This window comes from Penaeus chinensis, chromosome 33 (assembly GCF_019202785.1).
Source record: "Penaeus chinensis breed Huanghai No. 1 chromosome 33, ASM1920278v2, whole genome shotgun sequence".
Taxonomy (NCBI): domain Eukaryota; kingdom Metazoa; phylum Arthropoda; class Malacostraca; order Decapoda; family Penaeidae; genus Penaeus; species Penaeus chinensis.
The window spans coordinates 11,097,377-11,109,884 of NC_061851.1; the positions used below are offsets into that span (position 1 = coordinate 11,097,377).

A 12,508-nucleotide genomic window follows, 5' to 3' on the forward strand; every position below is an offset into this window, starting at 1 on the left:
GCACACACGCAGTTGCAGGAAGCTGGCCGGAGTCACTCACGGCTGGGCGTCGGGCAAGGCTCCTGGCATGCAGATTCCACTCGTTTAGGGCCCACGGGTGCAGATGCATGCGTTCGTTGGGGCGTCGGTGTGTTTGTTTGTTCTCTTATTTTTTTGTTCGTATAAGAATACGACAAAGATGTCGATGACGTTAACGTTAACGTTGTTGTTATTATTTGTACGTATTATTTTTCTTATTCGTTTAAAGATTGTGTTGTTTAATGATGATTTCCCCCCCCCCCCCCCGCCCCCTTCCTCTCCCCATTCCTCGTCCTCCCTCCATGTGTAGCATTTAAAAATTTACGTGGGTAATATTCCGAGGCATTACGGCGGGAACTGTCGGCGTCCATTTTCTGTAGTGGAGTTGGTTTGTTTTGTTATTATTTTATCTAGTTATTATTATTATTATAATTATTATTATTATTATAATTATTATTATTATAATTATTATTATTATTTTTTTTATTCGTTTAAAGATTGTGTTGTTTAATGATGATTTCCCCCCCCCCCCCCCGCCCCCTTCCTCTCCCCATTCCTCGTCCTCCCTCCATGTGTAGCATTTAAAAATTTACGTGGGTAATATTCCGAGGCATTACGGCGGGAACTGTCGGCGTCCATTTTCTGTAGTGGAGTTGGTTTGTTTTGTTATTATTTTATCTAGTTATTATTATTATTAAGTGTGTAAAATTAAAAAATGCAAATTCCATTTCTTTAATAACTTTAACAAAATATGACCTGCTACGGCGAATACTTTCTCTTTTTTTCGAAGAAGAAATGATTCTGTTAATAAACACGTCAGAGTTTCCCACATATTTTAAAAGCCTGTTTCGCTACAAAACTCCAGGCTCTTTGACCGTGAGTTTAAACGATGTGAGACACTTTTGGAACGCTAGAGGGAGAGGGAGAGGGAGAGAGGAGAGAGAGAGAGGAGAGAGAGAGAGAGAGCGAGAGAGCGAGAGAGCGAGAGAGAGAGAGAGCGGGGGAGCGAGAGAGCGAGAGAGAGAGAGAGGAGAGAGAGAGAGAAGGAGAGAGAAGGAAGTGCGGGGAAGAAAGAAGGGAAGGAGAGGGAAAATAATGGATTATCTTTGTCTCTCCATCTCTCTCTTTTCTCTTCTTAGCTATCGATTTATCTGTCTCTGTATATGTTTGGAAAGCGAGAGAAAGAAAAAGAGAGGAAAAAGTTCGCGAGTTTTCGGTTGGTCTCGCTTGAGTACATCTATTATGCTGTTTATGGACTTCTATTAGGCTGTATTATATCGTTGTTCTCAAGGTCGTTGTATTTGTCTCCTTGTTCGTGTGTCGTTCGCTCCCTTCCTGCTTTGTCTGGGTCTACTTCTCTATTTGTCTTCCTCTCTTTTCTTTCTCTCCTCTTACTCTCACTCTTCCTCACCCTTCTTTTCCCTCTACATCTCCTTCTCTTTCTCCCTTTCTTTTATTTCTTTCTCTCTCATCGTATTACTCTTCCCCTTCTTCCCCCCTCTCTATCTTTATCTCATCTCTCTCTCACTCAATTACCCTCACTCTCACTCTCTCACACACACTCACTCACATCTCCTATCCCCTTCCCTCTCCCTCTCCTCCTCCCCCTCCCTCTTCTCTGTGCTGATATTTAATCCTATTAAAACGCACGCCCTTTGTGAAAGAGGGAGGGAAACAGAGCCTTCAAATATTAATCTGGCTAAAACATCAGTACCGGGACGAGAGCTTTGAAAACACGTCTCAAATCCTCATACACCAAGTCTCATGCACGGAGCCTGACATACAAAATCACATAGACAGAGCCTCATAAATGGAGCGCCATATAGAAAGCCTCATACGCGATGACTCATATACTAAGCCCCATGCACGGAGCCTCACACCCGCACCCGCACACACGCAGTTGCAGGAAGCTGGCCGGAGTCACTCACGGCTGGGCGTCGGGCAAGGCTCCTGGCATGCAGATTCCACTCGTTTAGGGCCCACGGGTGCAGATGCGTGCGTTCGTTGGGGCGTCGGTGTGTTTGTTTGTTCTCTTCTTTGTCGTATTCTTATACGAATAAAAAAATACGTCGATGACGTTAACGTTAACGTTGTTGTTATTATTTGTACGTATTATTGTTCTTATTCGTTTAAAGATTGTGTTGTTTAATGATGATTTTCCTTCTGGTATTGTGTGTTCTCCCCCAGTTTTCCACTACACAGACAGACAGACAGAAACAGATAGACTGAAACAATCTAACGTGTAGGGAGACTGAGACAGACACCTAAAATGACGAGTAGGAAAAAGGTGCACGTTGTTGGCAGTCAGGCCGAGCGAGGCGAGAGAGCGCTCAGTACCCTCCAATTTGTGCTATTTTTCCCCTCCGCTTTGCAAACTTGCTAAAACTTTCGTTAATGTCTTCTGGGAGTGATATAAGTCCTCGTGGACCATCTCACTTTCCTCCTCCATGTTTTTATTGTGTTTTTCGTCCTAATGTTCTTTTTTTTCAACGGAGGGTGGAAATATGCAAGAGAGGTGCCTCGGAGGAGGTTTCGTACCGCGAGAGAGAGTCGAGATGTTAATGCATTGGGATCAGGACTTTCCGGGGTGTGTTTGGGTTAGGAAAAATGAATGTGACAGAAGAGAAGGTCTCCTGTCTCTCTCTCTCTCTCTCTCTCTCTCTCTCTCTCTCTCTCTCTCTCTCTCTCTCTCTCTCTCTCTCTCTCTCTCTCTCTCTCTCTCTCTCTCTCTCTCTCTCTCATTCTCGTGTTTTGATAGGTGCTTGTCAAATGGTGTGGATATAAAAGTTTTGTTGATTCCGATAGAATTTGGTCCTAAATAGTTAGTGAACTGGAACAATGAATTCGGGTACATTTTATTTTCCATGACTACAGCGCTTTAACATTCTCTAGCCTCACCCCCCCCCCCCCCGCCCCCCCTTCCTCGTCCTCCCTCCATGTGTAGCATTTAAAAATTTACGTGGGTAATATTCCGAGGCATTACGGCGGGAACTGTCGGCGTCCATTTTCTGTAGTGGAGTTGGTTTGTTTTGTTATTATTTTATCTAGTTATTATTATTATTATTTATTTTTTTTTTTCTTTGGCATTTTGGAAGGGTTTATCTTGCCTGTTGATTTTTATCGTTTCTTAATTGAGGTCAGGTATTTGTAGTGCATTCGTGGCGCCACTTATTTTAAAGCAAGGGTACGATTGTGAATTAATTTCTTCACGGCACAAGATAATTTCATTCTCATTCATATGATTTTTCCTCATTTGTCGCAATGGTTACTGTTAAGCCATTTAACCCATGTATGCTACTTCCCTCCCACTTTTTCCCTATCGTCCTCCACTTTACCCTTATTCTCTCTTAGTGCCTACTTCCCTTTCTCATTTCTCTTTCCCTCATCTACCCTTTCCTTCTACGTCCACCAAACAATATCCTTCCATTCCCTCACACTTTCCCCCTCTCCCCTTCACCCCTTTACCCTCGGCCGCATCCGGACTGCTCGTACATTATTCACCGGAATGCTGTTCTCACCTGGTACCTGTGTTGTCCTGTCCTGTAGGCGTTTTTCCCTCCCGTTTCTCCCCCTCCCTTCATCATCCTTCTCCCTCTTCTCCCCTCTCTCTCTTCTTCCCCCCTCTCTCTTCTTCCCCCTCCTCCTCCCCCTGTCGCTCCCTCCCCTTGACTACGTTTCATCACAAAGGTATGGGGGAGTGACGCTTCCGCTGCGACCCGCCCTTTAAGCGTGTGGATTCCAGCGTCGAGTCCTCCCTCCCTCCTCCTGTTTGGACATGGACGACGAGTACTTAGCGTCGTTTTGGTGTGTTGTTTGGACCAGTCTAACTTTTTTTCTCTCTCTCTCTTTGCAGGCGTAGCGGACGGCGTAGGCGGATGGCGGGCCTGGGGGATTGATCCTGGCGAGTTCTCCAACTCACTGATGCGCGTCAGCGAGCGTCTGGTCAGGACTGGGAGCTACACGGCCTCCGACCCCGCGGCCATCATCGCCAGGGCGTATTACGAACTCCTGGAGAACAAAACGCACATCCTGGGTATGCCTTGGGATGCTGCGGCGCTAAGGAGGGGGGGGGGGGGGATGAACTTCATGCCGTGTTCTGCTCTGTGCTTTCTGTTCTTCCTTCTGCTCCTTGTACTCACTATTTTTTTTCCCGATCTTGCGTATGGACTTTCCGCACTTTTTTATCTCTTGGATTCCTTCGTGGTGCCCTGTTTATTTGCTGTCGTTCATGTGATCTGTTCCTTCTTATTTTCCATTCCTGTCCTAATCAGTTCGCCATCTCCTCGCACCGACCCCTATGCCGCGTCTTCGCCGGCAGCAGACGCGATAATCTTCACGCTATGGACATGTTCATACTGGCAGCGGGAGGAGTTAACTGTTAACTTTCCTCGGCAGAATCTTGCGATGATTAAAAACAAGCTCAATGACGATACGTCAAAAATTATATATGAAAAGTTTGCTTAATTTACTCATAAAACATAATTCCATAAGAAACGAAACAGTCCCCACCCGCTCCCGCCTGTTTGCTGATAAGCTTTGACGCTGCCTTATCCTTCAGTTGGTAGTTCCCCGTCTCCACCTCGACTCTTTCTTCCAGAGCATCTCCCTGACCCTCCTCTCCACTTGCTTTTGTCTCCCCCTCGCTTTCCACAGACATTCTCCCTCACCCGACTCTCCGTCAGGCTCTCCCACTCTTTCCAGCAGCCACGACTTCTTGCCCACGGCTACCCTGACTTTTGCGGCTAAACTGAGAACTGTTGATTGTCTTTCCTCCCACGGCATTACGCTCTTTGTTGTTCTTTTTTCTTTAGTTCCAAGCTAAACAATCTCCCGTGGCTTTTGCTTGCGTTTGTATTTGGCCTACTCGGGTTAGAAGCATATAGTAATATGTTTTTATGGTGATAATAATGTTATTGATGCTCCCTTGTGATGAGCATAGTATATCATTATTTTGTGTAAATATCCATGCTTATGAAATTAGCTTTTCAAGGTTTTAACGACTCACAAATTACGTCTTTAAATAGCAATCTTTTAAATATTTAAATGTGTATATGCATGCGGATTTATATACCTACATCCGTGTCAGTTTCCAACCTCTTGTTGCAGGGAGCAGCACGGCCTGTGTTGTCGTCCTGCAGGGTGAAGCTGGCCAGCTGTACTCGGCGAACATCGGGGACTCTGGCTTCTTGGTCGTCCGGGATGGCTCCGTGGTCCACCGCTCACAGGAACAGCAGCACTACTTCAACACCCCCTTCCAACTCTCCCTCCCACCTCCTGGCACCAACGCTCAGGTCCTTAGCGACAGGTCAGTGTCGATGGTCGAAGGAGAACATGACGAGGAGATGATCGATGTTTTTCGTTTATGCTGTATTTATATCCGTGCTTTGTGTTGCGATACGATATTTTTGTATTAGAGACAGTTATCTCGACAATTTTCCTGTAGGCTATTTGAATTCCCAATTTCATATGCCAATGACAACAATTTCATACAACCTCTTACAAATTCGCACTAATCAAAGGAGATTGAACTATCACCTGGCTCTCTGATGGACTGTGGATACTGACGGCGCCTTCCCTTTCAGACCCGAGAGCGCCGAGACTCGGGAATTCTCTGTGAAGGAGGGGGACGTGCTGATGGTCGCCACCGACGGGGTGTTCGATAACCTCCCCGACTCTACCATAGTCAAGGAAATGGTCAAAGTGCAAGGCTCCACAGATTTATTATTACTACAACAAGCTGCCAACTCGATCGCACAGCAAGCCAGAAAATTGGCTTTCGACGAAGATTATATGTCTCCATTTGCCCGAAACGCAAGAGAAAATGGCATAAACGCAATAGGTAAGGATGGAATATTAGACACACTAGAGCATATACACGCACACGTACACGCAGACGCACACATGCAAACGCACACATACAAACGCAAACATACAAACGCAAACATACAAACGCAAACATACAAACGCACACATACAAACGCAAATGCAAACGCAAATGCAAATGCAAACGCAAACGCAAACGCACACGCACACGCACACGCACACGCACACGCACACGCACACGCACACGCACACGCACACGCACGCACTCACACCCACTCACGCACACACAAACGCACATTCACTCACTCATAATAATCTGGGCAAGCGTGTCGAAACTTGTGAGTGGGGGGTTGGGGAGGCGAGGATGTGCACATGTTTATAATTTGTTTACCTGTGATAAAGTATAGCGTAGTGAGTGCACATTAGTGCAAATTAAAGTTATTAATGCAGTTAGTCATTACATATTACGTCTAGATATATAATAGCTCTTATAATTGGATTGGTTTGCTAATTGAAAGGGTGAGTGAGTGTCATTTTTTTTTTTTTTTTTTTTTTTTAAGTGAGTGTATAAAGTTATCAATGTATTAATTACAGAGTGATTTGAATCCCGTGCGAGTCAGTAGGAAAGAAATATACAGGTTTATCAGTTAAGGTGTTTGTTTAACAGTTTGCAATTGTAGCTTAGATCTAGAGCTATAGCATAATCTATTTACATTTTGCTTGAAATAGTTGTATAAAATATCATGGGGTTTATTTAATTGTAGTATTTCAATTTTTCATGAAAAACTTTATTTCTACTTTTTTCATCTTTGGTGGATAGCAAGATGGAGTACTGTAGTTCAACCTATACAAATATACATTTGACAAATACTATATTTTAATATGCTTTTTTTCTGTCAGTGACATTTGAAATTCAGATTTTTTTTTTTTTTTTTTTTTTTTTTTTCTCAAGAAAACTAATGGACACAGTGCTATTGCTTATGATATAAATTGCTAATGCTAATCAACTCCTTTTCATTGCAGGTGGTAAACCAGATGACATAACTGTTGTATTGGCAACAATCACACTTTAGACTGTGTGGGGCCCCAGGAACCCATGACGAAATCTCTGCATCATCCAGACATGTGTACATACTCCACCAAGTCTTACATGCCTGCAAGATATTTGTTGCATCCTTGTTCTCTGATTTTTTAAACGAAACCAGAAAGCAGCTTTTCACTTGATGAACGAGGGGAAAAATAATGTACTTCAGCGATGTTGTTTTATGGAAACTCTTTTGCTATTTGTTGGTTGTAATTTAATCCTGAACGCTGCATGATGCTTGAGGTACCCATAGAAGAATCTGGAAAGGAAGTCTCTGACAGCCTATGATTTCATGAAGTTTGAATGTTGATGTCATTTTCATGTAAATTAACATTTTCATAGTAGCCGTTTCATGGTTGTCAGAATTACTTGAAAGGTAGTAATGATTAGTCATCCTGTTTATACATATCTGATAGATTTTTTTTAACAAGGTTGAACAGGGTTGTTGAATAGTAACCATTATCATTCAGGGTTTACTGATAAACATTATGTATCATCTCACCACTTGTAATAGGAACAGTAAGGACACAGCATGAATTTGAACAAACTGAACAGAAATATATATAAAAAAAAAAAAAAAAAAGGAGAAAAATCCAAATTTATGCTGTGATCTTCTTTCCGAATATAATAATAGCTACATTCCATACCCTCTACTTCCTAGCACCAAACTTTCATTGTTTATTTTACCCCATGGTATATAATTATGTATGGGCCAAAGATCACGCCAACATTTTAAAGCTCCAATGTACAGAAGTAAATGTTCAGCTGAGCTTTCCGTAGTCGAAGAATAGTAGTACATTATTTTATGCTATAGATGTCAACTTTTGTATTTAATGGTTTAGACATGATTGTATACCTTGGACTGTAATTCATCACCTTGTTCATACTACAAGTTACACGGGACACTGGGACATTCTACAAAACACTTAACTCTTCCTCAAGGTTAAGAGAAATGTCCTTTTTTTTTTTTTTTTAATTACTGCAAACTTTTATTGCCAAATCCTCTGACATGGAAATAAGATCAGGCCAGTAATATTAATAAACTATAAACATTAATTGATTTAATATGTATTTAAGCTTGTCACTTTTATGTGTGGCTAGTGGTTATAGTTTATTAAGATTTCTGGTTTAATATATTTCATAAATTGAAAGATGTCCTTATAAAGTGCAATTCCTCATTTTTGTCATTCAGTCTAGTCAAATACCATTAATGCCATTAAATATTCATTCATGCACACTTTAACAGTGTTGTATAATGGGTTGTAAAGACGAGATTTCCCAGCCCTGTTGTGGAGCATCATCTGACAGTAACAACTTCAGTACATTTTAGTTTATGAAAAGTGAAGAATGTTTCAGAAAAGAAAAAGGAAACTTTTAAAAATAAACCTTAATATATGACAGTAGGTTTCATTCATGCCACAGGTTTAGTGCACACAGCTAAAAAACAATAATAATATGTATCACAGTCTGCTTAAACTTTCTGGGGCCCCAACACCATAGCGTCAGGACCAGTTCAGTAGTAGTGAGCCAGTGTTCTCACTTAGGCACGTAGTACTCATAGATTAGGTAGTTGTACTGTTATGGCAGATTAGGAAAGATTTGTTATATCTTGGAAAAATAATTGGATAAGTGAAATATAAGCGGATGATGATTATGCTGGGAAAATATATGATGAAGTGGCTACTATATATTAAATTTTAGTACAACTTCAGTTTGGGTTTATTTTTGCGTTTGCTATCACTTGAATCTATAAGTCATTAGCATCAATGCTGATTGTTAGCTCATTATGAAGATTAATATAAATTATTTTAAATACCTTATGTAGGTGTGCATTTTTTTTTCTCTCTTTTTTTATGGTCATGTGTCAAGCGATTGTTTTAATTTTGGTCATGAATGGATGTGCAGCTCACAGTATCTCATAAAGCATTAAAGTGGTAGGGCTAGTTTGAAACAGCAATATTGTTATGTTCCTTTCCTCATGTATTACATTATTTGATATTGTTGTTAGAGTATAAGGGCTCCATAAACTTTAACATTTCTATAAAGGTATCTTTCATGATGTACTTCCAAGATATTTTTGTAAACTGTCAAAGTGAAATGTTCCCAGTGGTAGTGCACTAATGATTTGTATCTCAGCAACTCAAAGGCAATATAGATTGTACAGAATATTCTGTTAATCTAAGCAGTATTATCCTTACTCTGATTTTTCTTGTGTATTTTGTAAAAAATAAAATGTTTCTGAAGGCTATATATGCTGATTAAGAAATATTCTGTATAATATATATTGGTAATGGTATAAGCTGCATTTTTGTGATACAATTTGTTATGATGAATAAATGTTTTGGAAAAGGTATTGCTAAGGATGCATTTTCTTTCAGGTAGAGTTGACAGATATATGACTTGCCATTTCACAGATGCAAGATACTTATCACAAGAACACAGCGTGATATCTCTAATCCCACTTGTTCTTGGCACTGACGAATGGAATTCAAAAGGAGTCTGGTGACTGAAGCAAACCAGCTTCAGAATCTAAAAGAGCAAAATGAAAATGTGTATTGTACTCTAATGTCAGAAATTCTCAAAGACAATGAAATTATTTTTTATCACAGGTTATGGAAAGAAATTGACTATAATTTTGGAGTAGAACAACAACTTTGGTCACAAGGAAGGTGACCGTTTTTCCTTTTTTTCTTCTTTTTTTTTTTCTTCTTCAGGGAAATTTGGTAAAGGTGGAGTCACTGTTTGTGATGTTGCTTAAGACAATGCAATATATTATGTATTATAATTGTATTATATTAATACATAAATAAAATGCAAGAAAGTAAAACTGGAATATTGATTTTGGTTCCTTGTTCATTTTTCATAAAGGATTTCCTGTAGGTAGGGTTAAATAATTAATTTAAGGACTTAGCACTCGGAATTCAGTTGTTAAAAATCCATAAGAGAAATTTCCAATATACTAAGAATTGAATAGAAAGAAATCATGGGTAACCAACTATAAATTTTTTCAATTTACAAGCTTTCCATGCAATAGAAATCTAACATTCTCATATTAAGTTCCATAAACAGAATAATGATAACAGTAATAACAAGAGTGGCTATCAGCCAGAGAAACAAACAGACAGATAGAGAGAAAGACAGGCACACAGACAGACAAACAAAGAGAGACAGACAGACACATAGAGACAGGCAGACATACAGACACAAATCCTGTTTAAACAACCTTAACCAAATTGTGCAAAATTCAGATAGTACTGAAGAACTTACACTAAAGAGATTTTTTAAAAGGAAACATTCATACCTTGAAACTAATGATGTGAATGTTTGGTTTATGTATTTAAAAAAAAAAAATGAGAAAGGGAAGTTCACACAAGTATTATTGTTGTTGCTATTAGTATTATGATAAATGTATTGACTATTATCATCAGTTTGAATGTCTGTATCGTTCAGATATATCTTGTGACAGATGCAATATACCCTTAAACTAATGCACCAAACCAGATTATTGAATTGCAAATATTAATGCCTGTAAATAAATTAGGAAACTACACCAGGACACACGTGATAGCTCCAGAGTTCTTAAAGGCATTCAGGTTGATTATCATAACAACAGGAACATGTGTCTCCTCTTTACTTTCTATAAATAGGATATAAGTACAATCAATCAAAATTTAAACATTTGATTGACCCTTTAATTGCCTATGAAAAACATTACACACAAAAGATATATGAAAAAACTTTTAAGTTGTATTATTATTGATATTAGCATAACTATATTATGATACGTATTATTATAGAGCACAAAGAAAAAACAGCTGATCGATTGAAAACCTTTTGCCTTTACCAATTTCTTCTCTTCTCTTCATGTCTTCCTCTACCTTATTATACGTGTAAATTTCATCTCACCATCGTAATGGACAATCTACTTAATCTATCAATTTTCTATTATTTTTATATCTATTTGGAGCTTCTAATGAATATTCGATAATAATAAATGTACTCTCAACTTTGTTTTTTTATTTATTTTATAACTGTTAAAACATAAAATTAATAAAGATGGAGTAAAAATATCCAGTTATACTAAATCTGAATACTTTTTCATATTAGATTTCATCCTAATACCGGGATTGACTGAAGCAAATGTAAGAAAAGGAATATCAACCCCAATTCTATGGAAAAAATGTAATAACAGGGTTTAAGTATTTTTAAAATGGAAAGTCCCTTTTTTTAGTTTCATAAAATTAGATGAAAGTGGAATGTTGGTGTCTGATATAATATAAAAGCAGAATACCAATGTTTTGAGCATTCTAAAAGCTGATTGTTGGAAAGAGAGGGCGAGAGAAAAAGAGAAAGAGAGGGTGAGAGAAAAAGAGAAAGAGAGGGAGAGAGAAAAAGAGAAAGAGAGGGTGAGAGAAAAAGAGGAAGAGAGGACGAGAGAAAAAGAGAAAGAGAGGGCGAGAGAAAAAGAGAAAGAGAGGGAGAGAGAAAAAGAGAAAGAGAGGGAGAGAATAAGAGAAAAAGAGAGTGAGAGAAAAAGAGAAAGAGAGTCCGAGAGGAAAAGAGAAAGAGAGGTAGAGAGAAAAAGAGAAAGAGAGGGAGAGAGAAAAAAGAGAAAGAGAGGGAGAGAGAAAAAGAGAAAGAGAGCGAGAGAGAAAAAGAGAAAGAGAGCGAGAGAGAAAAAGAGAAAGAGAGCGAGAGAGAAAAAGAGAAAGAGAGCGAGTGAGAAAAAGAGAAAGAGAGCGAGAGAGAAAAAGAGAAAGAGAGCGAGAGAGAAAAAGAGAAAGAGAGCGAGAGAGAAAAAAGAGAAAGAGAGCGAGAGAGAAAAAGAGAAAGAGAGGGAGAGAGAAAAGAGAAGAGAGGGAGAGAGAGAAAAGAGAAAAGAGGGAGAGAGAAGAAAGAGAAGAGAAAGAGAGAAAAGAAAGAAAGAGAGGGAGAGAGAAAAAGAGAAAGAGAGGGAGAGAGAAAAAGAGAAAGAGAGGGGAGGAAAAGAGAAAGAGGGTGAGAGAAAAAGAGAAAGAGGGTGAGAGAATAAAAAACATTGAAAACTAAAGACGGAAAACCGCTTTTAAAAAAAACCGAATGTCACTCGAAAAACAGAAACTCGTTTAAATTTAAAAACTAAAAAAAGTGAATCCACTTTTAAAAATACTTGAAAATGATAACGAGAGTGAGTTAACCATAGGATGCGGTTGTCTGATTTAAGAGTATAAGCTCCAGAAACTAAAGTTTAGAAAAAACGAAAGAAAAAATGCATTGCAATTGTCTTTGATAACTATGCACAAATAAAGGTGCGGGTCTGTAAAGCTATCGTAAAGGGGAAGAGCTAATTATATTTGATGAGCTTAAAATTCCGTCTGTGGAGGTAATTGCATTAAAAAAGAAAGGAGGGTGAGAAAATGAGAATGTGGCAACTGATTTTGAAAAATTCAGTTAGTCAAAATAAGAGAAAATGCAAGGAAACAGAGCAAATACGTAGTATGCAGAAAAAACGAGTAAAAATTCATGAAAATTATATACAATGAAGCAGAAAAAGGAAATAGGTCATAGAGAGGAAAAAGTATGAAAGCTTCCGAATTTAATGGC

At 39.0% G+C, this 12,508-nt stretch overlaps 1 protein-coding gene across 1 annotated transcript in view; it reads left to right on the top strand.

Annotated features, from left to right (window-relative positions):
* Window positions 1-9,752, top strand: part of LOC125043234 (protein phosphatase PTC7 homolog) — a 158,627-nt gene extending 148,875 nt beyond the window's left edge. Inside the window, exons 2-5 of the mRNA XM_047639243.1 lie at window positions 3,872-4,051; window positions 5,125-5,323; window positions 5,601-5,857; window positions 6,865-9,752. Coding sequence (XP_047495199.1) covers window positions 3,872-4,051; window positions 5,125-5,323; window positions 5,601-5,857; window positions 6,865-6,914 — 686 coding nt within the window. The 3' untranslated portion in view covers window positions 6,915-9,752. The remainder of the gene's footprint in view (window positions 1-3,871; window positions 4,052-5,124; window positions 5,324-5,600; window positions 5,858-6,864) is intronic.
* The last annotated feature ends 2,756 nt before the right edge of the window (window positions 9,753-12,508 follow it).